The sequence below is a fragment of the Chiloscyllium plagiosum genome, chromosome 20, assembly GCF_004010195.1.
Source record: "Chiloscyllium plagiosum isolate BGI_BamShark_2017 chromosome 20, ASM401019v2, whole genome shotgun sequence".
Classification (NCBI taxonomy): Eukaryota; Metazoa; Chordata; class Chondrichthyes; order Orectolobiformes; family Hemiscylliidae; genus Chiloscyllium; species Chiloscyllium plagiosum.
Window position 1 is genome coordinate 12,300,360 of NC_057729.1, and position 25,788 is coordinate 12,326,147.

A 25,788-nucleotide genomic window follows, 5' to 3' on the forward strand; every position below is an offset into this window, starting at 1 on the left:
GCTGTTTCGTGCCTGCCCGAACACAGCCTAACAGGGAGTACTGTTAAGGTATCTTCCGTTTGGGTTCAAACAGACGACATATTCCTTATCTGGCTAATGCCGCCAATAGCAACCGTGTGGGGCGGTTATTTTCCCGCTTTCCCACCCAACCGGAGATTAAGGAGTTTAGCATAATCGCCTCACTGCTAACATGATTTTAACGCAAAAATGACCGAAGGTCAACAGCCGTCTCGTATTTCTTCTCAAGCTCATATTCGCCAGCCTGATAAGAGTAATACTGTAGCAACGGGAAGAATTAGTTAAAATTGCCCTGCCCATCGCAGTTAAAATCAGCACTGGATAAAATCAATGATAAAATCAATGATAAAATCCGCACCGACAAAACCGCTCTGAGTTAACGAAAACAACTCACCCATTATAGAGTTTCCTCATCCAGGCCATTACCGGGGGGGATCCACGTGCTGGTTCAATCAACATCACAGTAGATAAAAATACATAAAAACAAATGTGAAGGTGACTACTCAGGCACAGTTGGGAGACCAACCAACAAAATCTCTGTAGTCACATACCCCAAGATCCCCTAAGAGAGTCATAGTTACTCCTACCGTTTACCAGCGCTTCATTGAATTTCTTCACTTCGTCATTCAGAGCACTGGGCAGAAATCACATCGCATCAACACCAACCTGTGGCCTTCGCAATGCTTTGTTTTAATTAAACAGTCGGATTCCCCTGGTCCGCACCAATTCTAAGGTCAGCTGCTAGGCGCCAGCCGAGGCCACCCACCCACCTGCCATGGAAGGACGACAGGCACTGCAGCTGAGCGATCCACAGGAAGGGCCCGATGCGCGTCCAGAGTCGCCAATTGCCCCCACGAGGGGCGGCGCCTCATCCAGCCATGGCACGTGCCGAGCCCCGCTTAGCACCCCAGCCCGACCGACCCAGCCCTTAGAGTCAATCCTTATCCCGAAGTTACGGATCTGATTTGCCGACTTCCCTTACCTACATTGTTCTAATATGCCAGAGGCTGTTCACCTTGGAGACCTGCTGCAGAGGAGAAAGTGAGGTCTGCAGATGGGCATAAGCCTTTCCTGAAGAAGGACTTATGCCCGAAACGTCGATTCTCCTGTTCCCTGGATGCTGCCTGACCTGCAGCGCTCTTCCAGCAACACATTTTCAGACCTGCTACAGATATGGGTGTGGCCCGGCGCGAGGTTTTCATCATCTCCCCCAGATTTTCAAGGGCCAGCGAGAGCTCACCGGATGCTGCTGGAACTGTGACACTTTCCAAGGCATGGGCCCCTCTCTCGGGTCAAACCATTCCAGGGTGCCCTGCCCTTCACAAAGAAAAGAGAACTCTCCCCGGGGCTTCCCTCGGCTTCTCCGGGATCGTTTGCATTACCGCACTGGACTCCATGAGGCGCCCATCTCTGCCACTCTGGATTCGGGGATCTGAACCCGACTCCCTTTCGATCAGCTGAGGGCAACGGAGGCCATTGCCTGTCCCTTTGGAACGGCAGTCACCTATCTCTTAGGACCGACTGACCCATGTTCAACTGCTGTTCAAATGGAACCCTTCACTTCGGCCTACAAAGTTCTCGTTTGAATATTTGCTACTACCACCAAGTTGTGCACCTGTGGCGGGCCCACGGGCTCACCGCAGTGGCCCTCCTACTCGTCGCGGCTTAGCCCCCGCGGGCTCTACATTGCCAGCGATGGCCGGGTATGGGTCCGACGCTCCAGCGCCATCCGTTTTCAGGGCTAGTTGATTGTTACACACTCCTTAGTGGATTGCGACTTCCATGGCCACCGTCCTGCTGTCTATATCAACCAACACCTTTTTGGGGTCTGATGAGCGTCTGCACCGGGCGCCTTAACCCAGCGTTCGGTTCATCCCACAGCGCCAGTTCTGCTTACCAAAAGTGGCCCACTGTACGCACTCTTTCCATACCTGGCTCCAAGCCAGCAAGTCGGGCTTCTTACCCATTTAAAGTTTGAGAATAGGTTGAGATCGTTTCGGAACCAAGACCTCTAACCATTCACTTTATCAGGTAAAACTGCGTGTGGAACGAGCACCAGCTATCCTGAGGGAAACTTCGGAGTGAACCAGCTACTAGATGGTTCAATTAGTCTTTTGTCCCTATGCCTCGGTCAGGCGACCAATTTGCACGTCAGGATCGCTACGGACCTGCACCAGAGTTTCCTCTGGCTTCGCCCTGCCCAGGCATAGTTCACCATCTTTCGGGTCCTAAAGCACGCGCTCATGCTCCACCTCCCCGACGGTGCAGGTGAGACGGGCTGGTGGTGCGCCCCTCGACCGATCCTCATTGACCTTCACCTTCATTTCGCCATGGGGTTTCGTTACAGCCCTTTGACTCATGCACATGTTAGACTCCTTGGTCCGCGTTTCAAGACGGGTAGGGTTGGTTACCGAAATCGCCGCAGACCTCTGGCGCCAGCTCGGCGTGGCGGGGCCCGACTCAGTGGCAGGATGCGGTTAGGGTGCACTGAGGACAGAACATCCCGGTCGACAGTCCCACCGGGAGCACGGCGAGCCCACTCGCCACACACGTTTCCACGCACACCCCGAGGTGGGGGGGGCGGCAGGGCGTGGCAGCGGTCCCTTCCCTCGACTCCGGGGGTACAGCGACGGATGGTGCCAGGGAACTATAACACTCCGCACGGAGCGGTGAGCCACCTTCCCAAAGCCACCGTCTTTCCCAGCCGACCCAAAGCTGGTCGTGGTGCACCACCAGTGGAGGAAATTCTCACGGCGACAGCCATACCTGCGCGGGGAGCAGTCCCAGCAAAGGAGATCCGCCAGACCCCGACGTGACCAACCAGAGCTGCCGAGTTGAGTCCTCCGGACGGACTGCGTGAACCCCACCCATTTACCTGTTAACAGTTTCACACCCTCTTGAACTCTCCCTTCAAAGTTCTTTTCAACTTTTCCTTATGATACTTGTTGACTATCAGTCTCATGCCATATTTAGCCTTAGATGGAGTTTACCACCTGCTTTGGGCTGCATTCACAAGCAACCCGACTCCAAGAAAACACAGTCCCGACGAGCCGTGCACCACCACCGGCCTCAGGCTAGGCCTCGATCAGGAGGACTTGGGCGTCTTGGCATCGTCAGAGAAAGGACTTCTATACGCCACATTTCCCTCACCTGTCAGGTGAGCAGGGATTCGGCGCTGGGCTCTTCCCTGTTCACTCGTAGTTACTAAGGGAATCCTAGTTAGTTTCCTTTCCACTGCTTAGTAATATGCTTAAATTCAGCGGGTTGTAGAAGTTCAGTTCAGAATCTTCCAAAATACTAATATTGCAAAAGTTAATTAGTCTGTGAAAATTTTCAGGGAAAGTTATCAAATTGATAACCAAAGTTGAACTGGTGGAATTTGAAGCTAATTGAGAATTTGAAGTCATGTAAGTACACTAATTGAAAGGAGCCGATAAAGAGCTCAAGAGAAATGGTGAATAAATGAGGTAGTCAGTAAGAATGGAGCATTTAAGGATCTTGGATAGAAAAAGAAGTTAAAGAGCTGACAACATTAACCAGGATGACTGAATTATTCTTTTGTTGGTTAGAGTGGTTTAAGTGATGTGGAAATAATGTCAGAAGTAAAGGAACCATTGTGAAGGCAATTGGACATGTACCTGAAGAGGACTAATTTGCAGGGCCTAGTCATAGATTCCACTCCTGTACAGGTTTGGAAAGCATTTCGCCTTCTGCAGGCTTGAACTTTGAAAAATAGCATACCAAGCAAAATGTCAGCCCCTTCTCCATCACTATTCTTAAAATCAGTGTTTTGCTCTTTCAGCAAGAATTTTGTGCAACTATGTCTTTGGTGTTAATAATGTTGATGCGGTGTACAGCAGACAGATATTTGACATTGTTCTACCTGACAAACCGGTGACCTCACCACATGAGATTTCTGCACTTCAAGTTTTTTTTCACTCCAGTTTAATCTAAGTGTCCAATTTTGCTTACTGCAAGATTTCTGTAGCATGCAACATATCTGTAGTGTCAGATCATAAAAAGTTCCATTGCAAGATTTCAACAGATTGGCTATCTGACAATACTGTACCTGACTGAATGGTACTGCATCTTGGAAGCAGTGTCTTTCACTTGATGCTGTGCCTTCAACACCCAGGTTGATATAAAAGAATCAATTGTGCTCCTTAAAGAAAAGATGAGTTCTCTCATCTCCAACAGTCACTTACCACTGTGAGTCAACTAGTTGTTTAGGTCATTGTTCATTATAGAATCATACTGTTTCTAAAGGTCAGCTGTTGCGATTGCCTACAAAACAAGTGACTACAATTCAGCAATAATTATTTGGCTTCCAAGTTCTTTGCAACTCTGAAGATGTGAACTCTGTATAAATATATGCCTTTTATTCCTATAATGTACATTTTCTATTTCCACATCGCCGGTTTTGGGATTTATTCAATTGAATATCGATGGCTTTATTGGTCAACACCTAATATGAAAAATAAAAGTTCTGTTTCAAACCTTTTGTTTTTAGTTATTCAAACGTCATAACCCCAGCACAAATGAGGAGCTTGAGATGATGGAGAACCTGTTTGATAGCCTTTGTTCATGTCTGATGTTGAGCTCAAATAGGGATCGATTTCTGAAGGGGGAGGGACTACAACTCATGAATCTGATGCTCAGGTAAAGATACAGTTTCATATATCTCTCCAAAAGGAAAAATGTATGCCTGTGTTTCGTTCCTTTGCAGAGTCAGGACAATTCTCAGCTCCCAGATACCTTGGAACTTTGAATTTTCATTCCAATGAGGCATGGTTCAGAGAGCAGCATCGAGGGCTAAACGGAAACAGTCGGCTAAGAAGACAGGCTGTTGGAAGGGCCGAGTTGAAAAGGGTGGAGCTGGAAAAACACAGCAGGTCAGGCAGCATCCGAGGAGCAGGAGAGTCTACGTTTTGGGTGTAAACTCTTCAGGTTATGCCCAAAACATCGACTCTCCTCAGATGCTGCCTGACCTGCGGTGCTTTTCCAGGGCCACACTCAAGTCTGACTTCTCCAACATCTGCAGTCCTGACTTTCTCCTAGTTGTTGGAAGAGCTGTCTCAATGAAATGGTGCTTGTTAAAACAACATTGCAAAAACAGCTCTCCCATCCCTCATGCCTCCAACAGTTGTCCCCCTTCCTTCCCCTTTCCCAAAAATTGGTATATCCATTCATGCCACCTCAGACTCTGCTCCCACCTCCCTTGGCCTTCATACCTCCATGCCAACATCTGCTGCAGTTCCCATTTCCATACCCCCATGGTCCTTTATAGCCCTGTTACAACTCACTGACCGATACTCCCACCAACTGTTATAATCAAAGAGTAGTGCATTTAAACAGAGTTCAAGTCCACACTTCCATGTGAAAGCCTTATTTCAGTTCGCCACATTCCATGAAACATTCAGCTCACTGAGTACTATCTCCTCATACTTATATAACTAATTTCGAATCATCGTCTTCAGAGACATACTCATCTCTGGAGCAGGGCGAACCTGAACAAGAGAAGTATTAGCCCAGCAGCAGAGAAACTTCCACTGAACCACTACAGTCTGCACAAACCCTCCCTGCTTAGTTGAACCTACCGCCCTTTGCCAGAATCTGCTGTACCAGCCACATCTCCTTCCTCAGTGCCTAGCTCCTCATTTCCCCTCCCCTACCTTGTCCCAGTTCCAACCTTTCAATTTGACACCGCCTCATGGCCTATCCTATCTGTCCATCTTCTTTTCCACCTATCTGCTCCACCCTCCTCTCCGCCCTATCGACATTACACCCACCTCCAGCTACCTATCGCACTCTCAGCTACCTTCCCCTTCCCCCCCCCCCCCCCCCCCTCCCATTTATTTCTCCACCCTCTAGGCTCACAGCCTCATTCCTGGTGAAGGGCCTCATTCCTGGTGGAGGATTCTCCTCCTCTGATGTTGCTTGACCTGCTGTGCTTTTCCAGCACCACACATGTGACTCTAATCTCCAGCATCTGTAGTCCCCACTTTTGCCAGGTAGCCATTTTGGGAAATTAAATAAGTTTTTAAGTACTTACTGAAAAGTTCACCATTTGAAAATATCACACTTGATGATGAGAATTTATTCATGACCTTTAACTTCCTTTAATCCCTTTTAGAATTAGAATCAGAATTGGCTTTATTGTCATGTGCACTCGAGTGCAGTGAAACATTTTGTAATGTCGTCACTTATGACACCATTTTTTGTACAGGATATCTAGGTACAGATACTTAAGTATTGTTGCATAATTGAAAGAATAATAAAAGTCCAGCGTAGGAATACAACATTTTTTAAAAATGTACTCGAATTACAGTCCTTTTCACTAAGTCTGTGCCAGTACTGAGCCTCCAGATTGCACTGTTCCCAGTCTCCAGATCATGCCAAGTTTAAAAACTCGAGGCCTCGCTTGCAGTCGCAAGGGCTTCACGTCCTCTCAACAGCCTCCACTCTGGGACCCACTTCCAACACACTCCAGGAATTGGCCCCAGGACACCTCCACACATGCTGACCTCTGATATGGACTTGTCTGAGTCTCTCCAGTCTGAGAGTCACCACCTCCATTCCCACCAGTTAAGTTCAAGAATTAAAAGTTTGAAAAAAAAACTGCAGAAAAGAGGGAAAAAAGGCAGAGAAAACAAGAAAAAGAACAGGCGAAGCAGAGGAGCTCCGACTGCAGCTCCTACTCTGCCACCATCTTGCAAAATAACCATTAGCATTCACAGTTCAATCAAGCTGAATTGACCAGCGTCCCTTATCGTAGAATCCCTATAGTGTGGAAGCAGGCCATTCAGTCTATTGAGTCCACACTGACCTGCCAAAGAGCATTCCACCCAGACAAAATTGGCCAGCCACAACTTTGATTGACTTAGAGTTGACGAGACATCTTAATTTTCCTGGAAGTTACAAGCAATTGAAACAAGCTACTAAAATGGAGGAATTAGTTCACGATTAAAAAAAATTTCTAAAATTGTTTGTTGACAGTGTATTTAATACATTGATTTCCAAAAGTCTGAATGTTAGTTGAGTAAATGCATTTGCTATCAGATAAGAGTGGTCGTGTAGAGCTCAACTGACCAGGATATTGAAGGTAATAAAGTAAATATTTCTACAAGTTTTCAACAGCACAGAAGATATATTTCTGCTTTTCTTTGATTTTTAAATCTTTTCTTTATTTAGTAAGTAGAATATGTAGAATTCAGAAATTATTATTTTTAGCTGAAAGTAATCTAGTATTAAAAAGAATCTAGTGCCACAATACCACTTCATGTGGGCTCTAGTGCTCAAGGATATTCAAAAGAAATATTCTTTCATTAATGTTTAATATAATGGGCTGAATGTAACCATACAATTTCTGTAACAAAAAAATTAATAAGCATTAGTCATTACTGTCGTGACATTTCCCATTGATTTTAGTATACCGGAAATATTGGAGTGCTAGCAACTCCAAAATTTTGATATATTACCATTTGTAACATAGTTTAACGCTCTGACATTGCTCTTAATGAGATTTTTGTGTAAACATGGATTATCTGTACGGTCTTTATTTGTAAAGATTATTATGTTCCATACGTTGCTGATGTTTGTATGACTCCTCATTTAATGAACAAATAAATCCTGTACCATTTTGCTTTAACAAAAGTAGGATGGATGAAGAAATTCTCAGATCTAGCACATTTTATGCAAAAGGATGGTGATTAGAATATATATTGTTTGATTTTTGTTGTGGTTTACTGACTGAGAGTTTTAAATAGCAGCTCTTGTGCTTCAGTTCCACTTCAGGGTTTGAACATAAAAGTCCAGGCTAACACTGCTGTACTGAGGTGTCTTTCGAGTAAGGTGTTATTAAACTGAGGACCTTGATTAAGATTTATATCATGTTTTCAAATACTGTACTTCAAAAATATTTATGCACACTGCACGTGATGAGAGTTGTTCACTTGTTTTAATCAATGTTACGTAATTGATATGTTTATAGAGAAAAGAAAATGTCACGTGCCAGTGCTCTAAAGGTGTTGGATCATGCTGTGATTGGCCCTGAAGGATCTGACAACTGTCACAAGTTTGTTGACATTCTTGGACTAAGGACAATATTCCCCCTTTTCATGAAAACGCCAAAGAAAATGAAGAAGGCTGGAATGACAGAAAAGGAACATGAAGGTGAGCTATATGGTCATAATCTTTTAACCTTCCATCCGCTCCAGTTGATATATTTAAAAATTTCTTCCACGGATTGAAGGCCAACATTTGTTGCCCATCCCTAATTTCCCTTCACGTCTTTATCAACAGCATCCTTGAACGGCTGTAAACTGGTCATTGAGTCCACAATAGAAAGTAGCTGACCAGTGACAGGTATGCCCACAGAGTACTGTTGAGGGGTGAAGGGGTGATAGGGTAGTTTCAGGAATACAATCCACTGAAGGAATGGTGATGTAGCTCCAAGTCAAGATGGTGTGGCTTGCGGGGGGAGCAGACGGCAAACGTGCAGGTGATAGTGTTCACATGCGACTGCTATCATCATCCTTCTAAGTTGTAGAGGTCATTAGTTTTGAAGATGCTGTAAAGAGGAGTTTTCGTGAGTTATTACAGTGCATTGTTTAGATGGTGTGCACTGCTACCATTGTGCAATAGAAGAGTGGGGGGAGTGAATGTTTATTGTGGTTCACAGTGGAACAATCAAACAGGCTGCTTTGTCCTGGATAGTGTTCTGTTTTGAGTGTCACTGGATGTAAATTTATTCAAAATTCAAAATAAAATAAGAGGATGATCACAGAAATTTATCTGCTAAAATTAATCACTTGTACATAGATCTAGCTTCTTGTCACACAAGCATGATTCTGAATTCTCTAAGGATAAATTACCTGAAAAAAAGTCCTTTACTGTTTTTATTTCCTGCATTGCAAAGCTTGATAACTAGAGTCATATCTTGGGATACTCATGAAGAATGTTTGAAATTTAAAATAGGAAAATTTCAAAACACCTAAATTTAATTTTATATTTTATTTAAGCAGATGTATTCAATATAATTTGGTTTTATTTGTTAAAATGTAACAATCTGTGTATTGTAACACTGGTGTGTTCTCCTCAGTGGCTGCATTGCTGTCATGCTAGTAGCAAATACATCTGTATTCTTGGAGTTAGCTTGAAAAGTTGAGACAAATCTAATTAGAGTTTGTTAAACAGAGCTGAAAATCGATCAGTCTTTCCCCTTTGGAAAAAGAAATAGATGTTTTCAAATAATCTTATCTGGTTTAAAGAATATGCACAGCCTTAATCAGAAAGAACTTATGAGCAGAATGCTCAAATAGAATTCTCATTATCTTTTAATTGTGGCTTTAAAATCCCATATCTTATAATTAACAATACATTCAAACCGGTAGTGAACAGTGAATGCTATATTGTTGTAAACCTAAGTTTTCTAATAATGTTGAGTTCATAAAATCCCTGCATTGTGGAAGCAGGTCATTTGACCCTTCAAGTCCACACTAATCCTCCAAAGAACTTCTCACGCAGAACCACCCTCCACAATCCACTTAACCTGCACACCTGTGGACTGTGGAAGACACCCGGAGGAAACCCACACAGGCACTGGTAGAATGTGCAAACTGCACATAGACAGTTACCCGAGGCTGGAACTGAACCTGGGCCCCTGGTGTTGTGAGGCAGTCGTGCTATCTACTGAGCCACCCCTAAGGTTTGTAACATTACAAAATAAAAACCAAAAGAACTGCAGATGCTGTAAATCAGAAACAAAAACAGAAGTTGCTGGAAAGGCTCAGCAGGTCTGGCATCATCTGTGAAGAGAAATCAAAATTAGTCCCTTTCTCTGTGGAAGGGTCACTGGACCCAAAATGTTAACTCTGATTTCTCATCACAGATGCTGCCAGACCTGCTGAGCTTTTTGAGCAAGTTCTGGTTTTGTTTATAACATTCCAGTTGTATTATCAAACTCTGTCATCTGGTATAAATGGTAAATGAGACATATTGTACACTTCGATGTTCTGTCTAGGTTTTCTTGCTGCTGTGCAAACATCCAAGGTCTGTGCAGCAGTAGCTTCTGGAAGTAGATCTGGAAGTAAATCTCCAATTGATGTGCATGGAGCTTCCCAGAGGTCATGAAGCTTTGAGGGAACATGGCGCCTCATTTCTGCCCTACTTATCAGACTAAGAGTTTAAGGTAGAACAAATTGCCTCATTTTGTCAGAACAGCTGTTGTGGGAGGCAAGGGCGATTGCAGGGGTTCTGACAATTTTCAAATCCTCTTTTCATTGGAGAGGTGTCAGAGAACTGGAGGGCTGTTAATATGCTACTATTATTCAAGAAGGATAGTAGGGAGAAACCAGGAATCTACAGGCTAGTCAAATTTAGCATCAGTGGTAGGGAAACTGTTGGACAATATTTGAGGGCCAGAATTAATCTCTCTTGGAGAGGTAAGGATTAATTGAGGAATGTCAGCATGACCTTTTGCAGGAGAACATATCTGACAAATTTGGTTGAATTAATCTTAAAGTAATTAAGCTTATAGGTGACAATGGTGCAGTTGACATAATCTGCATGGACTTCAATAAGACTTTTGATAAGGCCTTGCATGGCAGATCAGTGAAGAAGCTTAACAGTCCATTGAATCAAGAGTAATGTGAAATACAAGGCTACAGGCCATGTACTAGGAAATGGGATGTTTAATGATTGGCATGTATAAAATATGCCAAAGAGCCGCCTTCTGTGTTGTAAATACCATACCACTCCAAGAAACCCAATTCCACGCATTTTGATTGAAGACTGATTCATGCTATGTAGGTTGTTGTCACATAGATTGAAGTTGGACTGCCATTCAGATTTCTTGATTTTTTTTATGCAGAGTTGAAGTTGGCTTCAGCCCTTGTTGTGTTGGTCATATAGTACTTGCATTTATTAAAGGGGAGGCGGTAACAATATCACTGAGCGAGTAATCCAGAGGTCTAAGCTAATATTCCAGAGTCACAATTTGAAAACCTGCCATGGCTGCTGATGAAATTTGAATTCAGTTGATAAATGTAGAATATAAAAGTTTGTTTCTGTAATGGTGACCGTGACAGCTCTGATCAATTGGTTTAAAAACCCATTGGATTCCCTAATGTCCTTTCGGCAAGGACATCTAGCATTCTTACCTTGTCTGTGTAATGAAGTTTCATTTCTGATCCAAAAGACACCAATTCAAGTGCACGTTTCTGTGTTGCACTGAAATATCAGCATATGTTATATGCTGTGACAGTATTTTCTCATTCTAGTTACGTTTTGCATCAGTTCCAATGCCTTTATTAGTCTTGCTTTTTCCTTGCCTAGTTTCAAACCTAGACTTGCTAATTTCTTGCCATATTGAACTGAATTTGATACCACTGCTCTTTTTATTCCCCTAGATGCAGTGTGAACATCCCCTCTGCTACCATCCCATTTATGTCTCCTTTTAAAAGTGCAGGTAGTATTAGCCTCAGTTCCCACTAGCACAAATTCTCAAGAACCCAAACTCCATACTTGCTTCATAAACAAGTGCATTTTAGAAACTACAAAATAAAGTTATGCCACATAGCACTTTGAGTTTAATTTACACTTTTCTCCTCTTTTGTAGTCATTATTTATTTTAAGACATGTATTGCTGCCTCAGTACAGCAGGCTCCCCACCCCGGTCAAGTATTCCTTCTCTGCTGTTCAGTCAAACTTGGTAAGAAAAGTTTCAGGCTGGCAATTTAAAGTTGTATATGAGTAAACCTTGGTTAATGGAGCATTGAGCATAGATTTTCCAAGCTTATTTGAAACTCAGGTTATAATATGAACACTGCTGATCAGTGAATTCTCGTACAGGTTACACTATATCAGTGACATATCCTTCAACCATAGCTACTAACTAGCATCTATCTCAACAATAAATTCACTTTGTCAGACTTGTAATCAATTAACATTACCACTCACTACCATTAGTAAATAACTATTAATTTGCATCATAATTAGATTAAGTAACTGCTACATGTACAAGAAGGAACAATTATTTAGCCTCAGCTTATTTAGGTGAATCTTTTCCCTTCTGTAGTTTTTACAGTGTATCATGTTGAGATATCCAAAAATGCCAGTATCTCTTTTCATTCAATGTCTCAAATCAAGTTAAACCAGAGAGCACAATTTGTTGCATTTTCTGTGGCAAACCTCCTATTAATATTAATTGTATCTACACTTAAAGCTCACACCGTATACTATATATTCTGCAGTCAAGATTCCAGAGTCCAGACTCTCAGCAATTGATTGACTCTCAACTGTCCCCTGGGCAATTTGGGATGGAGAATAAATGCTACCTGACCAGTGATGCCCTCATCCCATAAATAAATAAAGAAAGTAAAAGTTTGAAGATTAAATAACATGACAGCTGTGCAAATTCGACTTAAGAAAAATAATTCATTTTATGTTTCTAAACCTCCTTCCAAAACGAGGATCAACACGTACTGCATATAAGATCTGAACTATTGTATGCATGATCGTTTTGAAATGTGGAAAGAAGCACAACACTGGCAATTCATATTAAATTGATATGGCACTTGTTTTTTTCATGAATTCATTGTACAAAGTACCTTCAACCACAAATGAAGTATTTTAAATCGAAATTAATTGCCTCTGGCACCAACTCAGAGCTCATTGAATCCCTTTGCTTTGGCATTCCTAAACATCCTAAAGGTCCCATTCTGGATCTTTTACGGGGGTACTTTGCTTTCAGAATTATCTGTCTATACCAAATCATCATGCTCTACGTTTAAACTGAATATAGAGAGAAGGTAATGGCTGAGTGGTATTATCACTCAACAATTAATGCAAAAACTTAGCCAATGTTCTGGGGACCAGATTTGAGTCCCACGACAACAGATGGTGAAATTTGAATTCAGTAAAAAAAAAATCTGGAATTAAGAATCCACTGCTGACTGTGAAACCATTGTTAATTGTCAGAGAAACCCATCAGCCTCACTAATTAGATTAGATTACTTACAGTGTGGAAACAGGCCCTTCGGCCCAACAAGTCCACACTGACCCGCCGAAGCGTAACCCACCCATACCCCTACATTTACCCCTTTACCTAACACTACGGGCAATTTAGCATGGCCAATTCACCTGACTTGCACATCTTTGGAGTGTGGGAGGAAACCGGAGCACCCGGAGGAAACCCACGCAGACACGGGGAGAATGTGCAAACTCCACACAGTCAGTCGCCTGAGGCGGGAATTGAACCCGGGTCTCTCGCGCTGCGAGGCAGCAGTGCTAACCACTGTGCCACCGTGCCGCCCACTAATGTCCTTCAGGATAGGAAATCCTGGTTTGGCTGACATGTGACTCCAGAATCGCAGCAAAGTGGTTGAATCTTAACTCCCCTCTGAAATGGCTGAGCATGTAACTCAGTCACGACAAAGTCTCAACAAAGAAATGAAGCTGGACCTAAGCACCAGAAAAACAGCCCTGTCAAACACTGCAAAGTCCTCCTTAGTAACATCTGGGGACTAGTGCAAAAATTGGGAGAGCTGTTCTGAAGAAGGACCTGGAGCATTAACTCTGCTTTCTCTCCATTGTTGCTGGCAGACTTAGTGAGCTTTTCCAAAATTTCTGATTTTGTTCCAGAATTCCCAGCATCTGCAGTTCTTCAGTTTTTTTGTTTTAATTTAGCTTACTTAAGTGTGTGTATATATACACATCTCACTTTTCTTGCCAATGTAACCATTTGAATGATTTTCTGGAGCCCATTTGGATGTGTGCTTCTCAAAATCAGCCCAGTGGTTGTATCCTATTCTGATTGCAGAAGTAATCATTGGTAACTTCATGGTGGATTTTGTATGTCAGTTTTTTACCAATACTGAATTCCCTCTCAAATAGTTAATTGAAAAATATGCAAGTATTGTGACTTTTAGATTAAAAGCAACTTTGTGCTTCACTTGTTTTGCTGAAGAAGTCATTTCTGTTTGTTATTTGGCACGCTGTGTGTGGTCTGTTTTCTGTGGTTGTATCATAAATTGAATCACAATTCCCATGCATTATCTCTACATCACAGTCCATGTTGCCTGCTTAATCCGGTGTACCGACTGACAAGAGAAGGAAGGCAAAACATGCATTTCTAAGGTGAAAATTTGAGGCTAGTTATTAATATCATATACTGTGTATGGATTGTCATAGTTGGAAAGAGATGTAGACTTGTATGTTGAATGTATGAGGGGAAATTGATATAGTGGTCATGTCACTAGACTAATAATCCAGAAGGTCAGGCTAATGACCTGTGGATATGGGTTCATATCCCACCATGGTAAATGGTGAAATTTGAACTCTATAAAGTCTGCAATAAGATGCTAGACTAAAGGCAACCATGTAATCACTATTAATTGTTGTGAAAACCCAGATGAGTTTTAGGGATGGAAATCTGCCTTACAAAACCTGTTGTCCTTCTCTAATCTGGCCAACATGTGACCCAGAGCAATATGGCCGACCTTTCTCTGCCCTCTGGGCAACAAGAGATGAGCAATAAATGTTGGCCCAGCCAGTGACATCTATAACCTGTGAGTGAAGAAGAAAAAAGTGTTTTTTTGGCTCTAGTTCATCACAATTTACAGTTGTATGCAGAATATCTCTGTGAAAAATGTGACCATGCTGGCATCTTCATTATGCATCATGTATGGGTCCAAAGGAGTAGTGAAAATCTTTACTGAACATAGTTATATATGCCATGTATGCTTATACCTTGCAGCACATACTTATACCTTGCAGCACGTTGAACTGAGTGAAGAGATAAAGAACTAGTCAATGAAGTATATAATTTTGAGTTAGGCCAATTAGTTTAAATAATATCTCAAAAAATACCAAATTCCAAACAAGTTTGAATTGAATCATGTCAGTCTTAAAAAACCAATGACACAATCCGATGCTTTGGGGTATAAGACTGGGGAAAATTGAACAGTTGGGAGGAGGACTGCCCCCAGACCAACAGATGTAGACTGCTAATCAGAACTCTCTGAAAGGTACTTGTCTAGAGAAGGAGTTTGTACAGAGAAAAATCTCAACACTGACCTGGGAAGCAAATCTACTGACGATGATAAAGAGAAGATTCGACCATTGGCTGGTTTTAAAATTTAAATTTTTCTGTAAATTTTAGTTGGGAGTTTTATCGGGCTAGTATTGTAGAAGGGAAGGTAAAAGATAAGTTAGAGGAAGGAATTGTAAATAATTGTTTGTTGGTTGTTCACTGTATACTTTAAGAAATAAAGTTGTTAATTTTTACTTTAAATAGTTCTTGGCCACTCAAATTTTTACAGATTACTGCACGGGATAAATCTTTTCTGTGTTGCTGGTTTTAAATTAAGCTGGGGGGTTTGACCCATGTCGTAACACTACCCATGAGGGCAATACATGAATTTTCAATTTAAAACTAATTCCCATGCTCTATCAGTTTCTGGAAAGGAAATCCTGATCTTTATTGTGTTCCTTGACTGATGCTGTTCTGTATCACCAAATGCAAGCTAAAATACTTCAACAGTAGAGTACTGTGATTGAAAGTAAAAATCAAGAAGTTGAATCTGGCTATAAAACCTCTTTTTTTATAAAAACAAAATTCTGACTATAACCAGCATTGGTAAGAAACCACCGGGAAAGCCTACTGACAGATTACAGTTGGCAGCAATATTTTTTATACTTAAAGCTTCTTTTTAAAAATTGAATTAAAGTCAGCAATTAATTATTAATGCTGTAGCTCTACTTTGTGCGTGGCAACCTTCATCAGTTTAGATATTAAGAGTATAGTATTATAATATGGTGCTGTCAGTACTATATGTGTATAATCTACATTGCCCTGCATTGGAAATGCACCAGTAGTTAACCCAGACCTGTCAGTTCTGTGGTGGTGTTCTGGAATGAACTAGTTTAGAATCAGCACTGCCTCTCACTCGTCTGGCCGATGTTCCATTGAGAAAAGACTTTGGGCCTTCTGCACTTCCAGCACATCCTTTAGGGATGCTTTTCAGCAAACTCTGTTTGGTGGCTGCTCTGCATCACTTGGAGTTGCACATATTCCTCATCAGTTTCTGCAGATATTTGTTGAATTGTGGCCATGGAGATGGTAGCAGCTGCTTGGCCTGGGTCCATTGGTGATGTTTCCAATGAGTTTATCTGAGGAAATCAGAAGCAAAGCAGTTCGTTCAGAATGTGATCAGACTGCTGTCACAGCACACACGTGACATTTTACCATAATCCTCTTTACGTTGTGATATGGACCTCTCCAATAAGAAGGGCACTGTGATGCCTTGGGTGGTTCCCTTGACCTTGATCACTGCAAGCAACTGGCTAACCATATCCAAGCCATGGACTAAGATCAGAAAGTGCCGTTAACTGATTGTGGGAATGCACAGTAACCGACCACAGTCTTCCTTGACTGAACTAAGGTTTAGTCTTCTTACACTTTCAGAAATGCCATTTGGTTGATTCACGTGCAGTGTGTATGTCAGATAAGCTGCTGGCATATAGTGCAGCAATGATATTCATGTAGCAAAGTTCTGTGAGTAACATGTCTACCCACTTGACTAATTGTTACAGACAAACTATCTGGGTTTTTGTCTGCACTAAAAAGCAAAGCAGTTCCAAACTTGAGCATGTAAGTTCTGAAAGTGCCAGAGATTCACCTTATTCCATCGCCTGAGATGAGTTTATGATCCTGTGTGCAAAATTATCCAGCAGAAGCTTTGCAATGAGAGGTGTTACTGAGCTCCAAAGTGCTGCACTGAAGTGAAGAACCATATTGTGTGTGAGATCAAGATGTGCCATGATAATATGGTTCGGCTGATACTTTGCCAATACCCATCTCCGTGGATGGAGGATGCAAATGGTTGCTATCCATGGAGTACATCCTGAAATGTTTGGGAACGCTCGCCAGTGTGAGGGCAAATGCTGGCAAAATACAGCTGCCAGTCAGTTATTCTGACCTTCATGTCAGGAATTGGAATAAAACAGTGAGGCACTGGAAAAGCACAGCAGGTCAGGCAGCATCCGAGGAGCAGGAGAGTCGACGTTTCAGGCATAAGTCCTTCATCAGAAGAATTGGTACAGTCCAATTTCTTTCCACTACCTGAGAAAATAGCAACCAGCATATAAATTAGGTCTGATGAGGCAAGAATGGGATGTTAAGAAATGCAGACTCCTTGCTGCTCTGTAAGCAAGATTCTCATCTGTTAAAAACCTTACTATTGTATTTATTCATGCTGTTTTTTTCTCCCAACCACCTTACCATTACCATCATTGCTCAAAGGCTGGGAAGATTCAGCGGATAGTTTCTAGAGAGTTGTGGCACACTTGTAGTTATTCCAAAATAAATAAATTAGTTGAAAATATTATAATTTATGAGAAAGTGTTTGGTTGAAATGAGAATAAATCTTAAGGGTATATGTGAATGTAAATGTAAGTCCTGTACATTCAGGAACAAGCAAAGTTATAGGGTAAGATTGATGGCGGACCAATTAAATGCATATTTTGATTCCATCTTCACAAAGGAGGAACAAATAATGCCCCAGGATGTTAGGGATCACGTGGGGTCTAATGAGCGGGAGGAACTGAAGGAAATCAGTATTAGTAGGGAGATTGTGATGGGGAAACTGACAGGATGAAAGGCTAAAAGATCCCCACAACCTGATTATTTACATCCCATAGTACATGAGGAAATGACCACAGAAATAGTGGATCCATTGGTAGCCATTTAAGATTCTATGAGCTCTAGATTGTTCTATAGATTGGACAGTAGTTATCTCACAATTTTAAAAACGAGGTAGTGAAAATGTGATCAGTTAGTCTGACGTCAGTAGTAGGAAAATGCTCATGTCCTTTATAAATGTTTAATAGCAAAACACTTGGATTGGACACTCAGTGTAGATTTAGGAGAGGGACATTATTCTCGACAAATTTATTGGAATTTTTCAAGGATGTAACAAGTAGATTTGATGAAGGGGAACCAGTGATATGGTTTACTTAGACGTGCAAACCCGTATGATAAGGTCCTGCATAAGAAATTAGCATGTTTAATTAATCCACATTGAATCATGGGTAGTGTACTGAAATGCATAAAGAACTGGGTAACACAAGAAAGAAAGAGTAGAAATAAACAAGTCAATTTCTGAGTGGCAGCCAGTGAGCAGTGTGGTACTGCGGGTATCAGTAATTGAAGCCTAGCTATTCACAAATATACATGAATAATTTTGATGAAGGCATAAATATTATCTATGCAAGTTGCAGAAGACACAAAGCTAGGTCGGAGAATGACTTGTGAGGAGGATACAGAGATGATCTCATCTTGGAGTGCCGTCACTAGCGATGTTCCGCTAGGATCTGTTTTTGGACCATTGCTGTTTGTCATTTTTATAAATGACCTGGAGGAGGGGTTAGAAGGTTGGGTGAGCAAGTTTGCGGATGATACGAAAGTCGGAGGAGTTGTAGACAGTGTGGAAGGATGTGGCAGGTTACAGCGGGATATAGATAAGCTGCAGAGCTGGGCAGAAAGAAGTGTCCTCCCCTCCCCATGTGCCTCAGCTGCAGGGCAGCGCAGGGGCAATGCGTCCCCAACCCATTGTGGACGTCTCAACGTGAAGGTAGCCCTGTCAATTTCAGAGTGAAACTCTCTCCCTCTGGGCAACATCTGGGAGCAAAGCTGTAGTGTGGATGAGCAGAGGGATCTTGGTGTCCATGTACATAGATCTTTGAAAGTTGCCACCCAGGTAAATAGTGCGGTGAAGAAGGCATATGGTGTACTGGCTTTTATTGGTAGAGGAATTGAGTTCCGGAGTTCTGAGGTCATGTTGCAGTTGTATAAGACTCTGGTGCTGCCGCATCTGGAGTATTGTGTGCAGTTTTGGTTGCCATACTATAGGAAGGATGTGGAGGCACTGAAACGGGTGCAGAGGTGGTTTACCAGGATGTTGCCTGGTATGGTAGAGAGATCGTATGAGGCAGGGCTGAGGCACTTGGGGTTGTTTTCATTGGAGAAAAGAAGGTTTAGGGGTGACTTGATAGAGGTGTACAAGATGATTAGGGGTTTAGATAGGGTTGACAGTGAGAATCTTTTTCCACGTATGGAGTCAGCTATTACAAGGGTGCATAGCTTTAAAGTAAGGGGGGGTAGGTATAGGACGGATGTTAGGGGTAGGTTCTTTACTCAGCGAGTTGTGAGTTCATGAAATGCCCTGCCAGTAGCAGTGGTGGACTCTCCCTCATTATGGGCATTGGATAGGCATATGGAGGATAGTGGGCTAGTGGAGGTTAGGTGGGCTTGGATCGGCGCAACATCGAGGGCCTGTACTGCGCTGTATTCTTCTATGTTTGCGAGATTTGGACAAGTTGTTAGTGAACAAATACATGACAGATGAAGTATAATGTGGATAAATGTGAGCTTATCTACTTCAGTAGCAAAAACAGGAAGGGGGACTATTATAGATTGGAAAAGGTGGAGGTGTAACAAGGCATGGAAGTCCTTGTATACAAGTCAGTGAAAGTAAGCATTCTTATGCAGCAGGTAGTAAAGAAGGCAAATGATATTTTGTACTTCATAATGAGATGATTCAAGGTCTAGAGCAGAAATGTCTTGCTGCAATTGTACAGCTTCTTGGAAGTACCACATCTAGAGTATTACGAGCAGTTTTGGTCTCTTTATCTGAGGATGGATGCCGTAGTCATAGAGTGCAACAAAGGTTTATCAGTCGGGGTGGCAACACTGATATATGGATCAATTAGGACTATATTCACTGGAGTTTAGAAGAATGAATGGTTATCAAAGAAATCTATAATATTCCAACAAGACTAGACATGTTAAATACAGGAAGAATGTTCCCGATGACCAAGGAGTCAAGAACCACCAATCACGCCCTATTGATTTGTGGTAAGCCAGTTGGGAACTGAGACAAGGAGAGATTTCTTTCAGAGTGATGAGCCTGAGGAGTTATTTGCCACAGAAAATGGTTGAGGTAAAAACATTGAATGTTTTCAAGAAGGAGTTAGATGTAGTTCTTGGGTTTAAAGCAGTGAATAGGTAAGAGACAAATGTGGGAACATGGTACTGAGTAGAATGATGAACTATGACCATATCGAATGGTGGGGTAGACTCAAAGATCTGAATGTTCCTATTTTATATGTTTCTAAATTGTAATGTTAATTTAATCATGTTTGCTTCATTTAATTAATTCTATGTACAGTCAATTTTTTTTCAAGTAAGTGAAAATTTTTTGCAGTATTTTAGCTAAAACAATGTATTTTAGCTTTCTCTTTTAAAATATGTTAATAGTTCCCAACTGGATCATAACATCATGTTTAAGCATTTGCAATATTACAGAATATTATAATTCAAATACTTATAGAAATACTGCCATCAGTGATGTAATACTGTTGCAATTTCAGCTTTGAGAATGTGCATATTGATCTTTATTGAATGGAAAACTTATATGTTTGAAAAGCAGCAAATAACTAGTTAATACTATCCTGTTTGTGATCTAAATCAAATAATTAATTTGCTAAATTACCCATAAATGATCAAGAATTCATTTTTGTACCTTTTATTTTAATATGTCTGAATCAACATAAATTGTCCAACAAATCACAGTAGGTACAAACTATAAATTATAGATCAAATACCCTGTTCAAACAAGATAGACCTCGCAGACTCCACCTGCTTGGCTCCACTTTCACCTATATAATTCTTCCCAACCCCTTCTTGGCCAAATTCGCAGCAAATTGGTTGATCTGTTACACCCAACAGCTGATGCATAAAACATTTGCACCTTCCACCTCCAACGTACATATTAATATTCTCTTCAGAATAGCATGATTTTTTTTCTTGAATCTTCTGGAGTCCGAGTTCTAGTAGCTTGAAACTAAATCCTCATTTCAGCTTGCTGCCTGTCATCTCTTTTCAGCTTTCCTCCTTTCTCTTTAGCTTTTTGCCAAGGTCTCTGTATTTTAACTTCCTGTTGGTACTGATTTTCAGTCAAGGGTCACCAGATTGCCAGTATCTCTCATTCAAAAAATTTAAGTAATCCCCTTAAAAGTCTTTTCCAGATACCTTTTTCTGTAAAAAAAAAAGCAATTGTACATTTGCCAAGTATTTTGAAGTAATTATAAATGTTCCATAGTATTACAGCTGGATCAAAGGCCATCACACGGTATTCAGTTTTTTTTAAATAAGTGGACTCACGAACTGCGTGAAGTATTAAACTTTAATTAGTTTTAATTATTCATGAAACGTCTCTGCTCTACAGCTTTGCGAATTGACTCTTCTTAACATGACTGTCAATGTAAAAAAGAACACAAATCCAGGATAATGGTTCACATTCAGATTTTGTTCTTCATGGGATGTGTAATATTAATGTAGTGATCTTGTTTATTTGAGGTAACCTATTTAAAATAAAATATGTGAGCATCATAAATTTTTCATGGAATTATTAAATATTTAAAGTTTAAAATATAAAGGAATTGTTATTATTCCCCTAGAAAATAGTGACCTTTGAATTTGGAATTTATTTTGTGTTTTTTTTTAAATAACTGTGATAAAGAGTGACACTCTATTTGTAGTTACAGCTTTTTACAAGAAGCATGGAGTTGAGTCAAAAAGAAAAGGGAAGCATATGTAAGGTTTAGGAAATTGAAATCAGACAAAGCCCTGAATGATATAAAGGAAGCAGGAAATAAGTTAAAGAAGGAATTATGAGGGCTGAAAGGAAGATTAAGGTGAATTCCAAAGCATTTTATATGTATGTTAGGAGCAAGAGGGTAGCGAGGGAATTTATGCCTAAAGCCAGAGAAGGTGGGGAAGTCCTTAATGAATACTTTTCATCGGCATTAACCAAGGAGATGGACATGGATAATGGTAAGATCATTCCAGGGAGGGGTATATTGATATTCTAGATCATGTCGACATTAAGGAGGACGTTTGGCTGTCTTGAAAAACATTTTATGTAGATCAGTCCCCAGTCCTTAATGGAATTTATGCCAAAGTACTGAAGAGGCAAGAAGGAGATTTCTGGAAACTTGTCAGAAGTCTTTATATTATCTTTAGTCATGGGAAATGTCTCCGAAGACTGGAGAATAACTAATGTTTTTTTTTTGTTTGAGAAGGGCAACAGCAATAATCCAGGAAATTATAGGTTTGAGAGTCTTATACCAGTGGTAGGGAAATAATTGGAGAACATTCTTAGGAAAATTCACATTTAGAAAAGAATGGATTTTCTTGGGATAGTCAACATGGCTTTGTGTAGGGGAGGTCTTATCTCTCAAATTTGTTTGTGATTTTGAGAAAGTGAATATCATGATTGAGGTTAGGATGGTGGATGTTGACTACGTGGACTTTCTGAAAGTATTTGACAAGGTCCCTCATTGTAGGCTGGTCCAGAAGATTAAGTCAAATGGGATCCATAGTGAGTTGGTAAGTTGGATGCACAATTGGCTTGGTAGACAGACGAGTGTGAAGGGGTGGTTTTCTGACTGGAGATCTGTGCCGAGTGGCATTCTGCAAGAATTGGTGCTGGACCATCAGCTGTTTGTAATATATATATTTAGATGGAAGTGCAGGTGGTCTGATTTTGTAAATTTTCAAAAAACATGACAATCAGTGAAATCATAGCGACTGAGAAAGGTTGTTAAAGGATACACCAGGATATAGATAAATTGCAAAGTTGGGCAGAGAAATGACAGTTGGAGTTTAACCTGGACAGCTGTGAGATAATACATTTTGAGAGGACCAATGCAAGAGGAAAGTATACAGTAAATGGCATGATCCATAGGAGGATATACAGAGGGATCTTGGGGTAAAGGTCCATAGCTCCCTGAAAATGGCAGCGCAGGTGGATATGATGCCAAAGAAGACATTTGGCATGCTTACCATCATCAGTCAGGGCAATGAATATAAAGGGTGGTAAGTCATGTTGCAGCTGTATAAAATGTTAGTTTGTAGTAGTATGTGCAGTTCTGGTTGCTTCACAGTAAGAAGGATGTGAAGGCTTTGGAAAAGGTGCAAAAGAGATTTAACCAGGACGTTGCCTGGAGTGTATTGGCTATAAGGAGAGGTTGGACAAACATAGATAGTTCAAAGTTTGTGAGAAGATTTGTAGCTCGGGTGCTGTTGTTGTGGTTCTGTTTGCCGTGTGTGGCTACTAAGGATAGTTGGTCGTGTCGTTTCGTGGCTAGTTGGTGTTCATGGATGTGGATCGTTAGCTGTCTTCCTGTTTGTCTTATGTAGTGTTTTGTGCAGTCCTTGCATGGGATTTTGTACACTACATTGGTTTTGCTCATGCTGGGTATCGGGTCCTTTGTCCTGGTGATTTGTTGTCTGAGAGTGGCTGTTGGTTTGTGTGCTGTTATGAGTTCTAGTGGTCGCAGTAGTCTGGCTGTCAGTTCAGAAATGTTCAGAAATTATAGGACAAGCCAAACAGAGAACATCCAGGGAATTCCTAGAGGCATGGCACTCATCCACAGATTCAATCAATAAGCACATCGACCTGGACCCAATATACCGACCACTGCAACGGACAACTGGAACTGACAACCGGAAGCAGCAGATTCAAACCACTATAAATGCCGGAGGAAACATCTCAGAAGCGCTTCACAGGAGGCTCCCAAGCACTGAGGATGTCACCTCGACAGGGGACGAAACGTCTGCAACACAAATTCCCAGCTTGACGAACAGAACCACAACAAACATAGATAGTTTTCACTGGAACATTGGAGGTTGAGTGTGACCTGATAGAAGTAACAAAATTATATAGGGTTGATAGTTACAGTCATCGGAAAAGACTATCAAATGCCTGGGATCATAGGTTTAAGGTGAGAGGAGAAAAGTTTAATGGAGATGTGGAAGGCAAGTTTTTTTTCCGCAGATGTTGGTCGGTACCTACTGCCAGGGGAGGCAGTAGAAGCACTTAGACATGTGAATGGGCAGAGAACAGAGGGAAGCTGTGAGACTGATTTTTCATTCTCCAAGCAAAACTGTTTCAGGCATTTCCCAGCAAAAGTTGTCATTTCATTCCAGGGTCATTATGATTTATATCACTAACCATGAATAGTATATACTGATACTATGGTTATAATGACACTGTTGAACTCATGCCTAGCTCTCTGTTGAACAATCTAGGGAGGCCCATTTTCCTACTTTGTCTCTGTAGACGTGCAAATGCCCATCCAGTTTCCATTAGCCATCACTAATTGTCTGCACTTGCACTACATTCATATACAGCAAGATTCAGGTCATTTCTACTTACTTCAAAGTTCCCAGTGCATGTCTTGCTGAAGACCTTAACTCAGTGTCATCAGTCCTTGACGTATCTTTAAAAAATGAAGAGACTTCCAGAGTGAAGTGCTTCACTGAACATACAGGGCATAAGCCCACAAGCTTGGCATTTAGTATCTGTGCTAACCATCCAACAAGAAAGGAAAGTTGAGATTTCTATGTTTAAAATGTTCCAATTGTTTGTAAACCTAATCATAAATAGTTCTCTCATTTCATCATACCTAAGTTTAACTCGCAAAGTATTAATGTTGCCTTTGTTTTATTTTGTAGAGCATGTTTGTTCAATTCTGTCTTCCATGCTGAGAAACCTGAAGGGTCAGCAACGAACACGTCTTCTTAACAAATTCACTGAAAATGATTGTGAAAAGGTACTCTTGTATTTTCCTCATTACTAATAATTTGGTGGTATTTTGACTGATGCTGACTATATCTATTTTTAACATGTTAAACCACAGATTTATAGCATGGAAAGAAGTCTTTGTGCAATTATGCTGCTTTAAACGGTGGGCACTATGCACAGTTTAAAATCATGTTTACTGGAGCACATTCAGCTTTATACAATGCTGCATTTTTCTACAGGGCAGGCACAACAGAACCAATGGGTAATTAACTGAGGCATAGTTATTTGGTAACAACATTTTAATTGGCTCGTAATCAGGTGATTATGGTTGTGTGGGGGCAGTGCAACAGAGAACCAGGCTGCAAAGAATAAACATCAAAATAAATCTTTTTTCTTTTTGATATGCAGCATCCAGAAACTGTATTGTTAATTGTTTAACGGTATAACTGTATTCTGCTCACTTTTTTGCAAATCTCCTGTTAAGCATATAGAACATAGAACAGCACAGGAATAGACCCTTCAGCCCACTATGTCAACATTGACCAGTCCATTTGTGGGCGGCACGGTGGCACAGTGGTTAGCACTGCTGCCTCACAGCGCCAGAGACCCGGGTTCAATTCCCGCCTCAGGCGACTGACTGTGTGGAGTTTGCACGATCTCCCCGTGTCTGCGTGGGTTTCCTCCGGGTGCTCCGGTTTCCTCCCACAGTCACAAAGATGTGCAGGGTCAGGTGAATTGGCCATACTAAATTGCCCGTAGTGTTAGGTAAGGGGTAAATGTAGGGGTATGGGTGGATTTCGCTTTGGTGGGTCGGTGTGGACTTGTTGGGCCGAAGGGCCTGTTTCCACACTGTAATCTAATCTAATCTAATCTAATGCCTTTAGACCATGCTAACATTGCCTGTGAAGACAGTGAAAGTCGAATTCTCAGTCAGTGAATCAAGGAGAGCATCAGTGTGCAAGCTATCTTGTCAATAGCAAAGAACCAAAAGAATTGGAAAGAAACTGAGCAAAACAACTCATCACTATTTGGTGTTATTGCTAGGTTTCACTGTTCCATTTTCAATTTGTTATTCCTTTATATCCTGTCACGGCTGTCTTTTTGTGACTATCTTTGATGG

At 41.3% G+C, this 25,788-nt stretch overlaps 1 protein-coding gene across 1 annotated transcript in view; it reads left to right on the forward strand.

Annotated features, from left to right (window-relative positions):
* ctnnbl1 (catenin, beta like 1) overlaps positions 1-25,788 on the forward strand; it is a 192,568-nt gene that overhangs the window by 109,735 nt on the left and 57,045 nt on the right. The window contains exons 10-12 of the mRNA XM_043710185.1: positions 4,529-4,677; positions 8,009-8,190; positions 24,599-24,696. Of these exons, the coding sequence (XP_043566120.1) occupies positions 4,529-4,677; positions 8,009-8,190; positions 24,599-24,696 (429 nt within the window). The remainder of the gene's footprint in view (positions 1-4,528; positions 4,678-8,008; positions 8,191-24,598; positions 24,697-25,788) is intronic.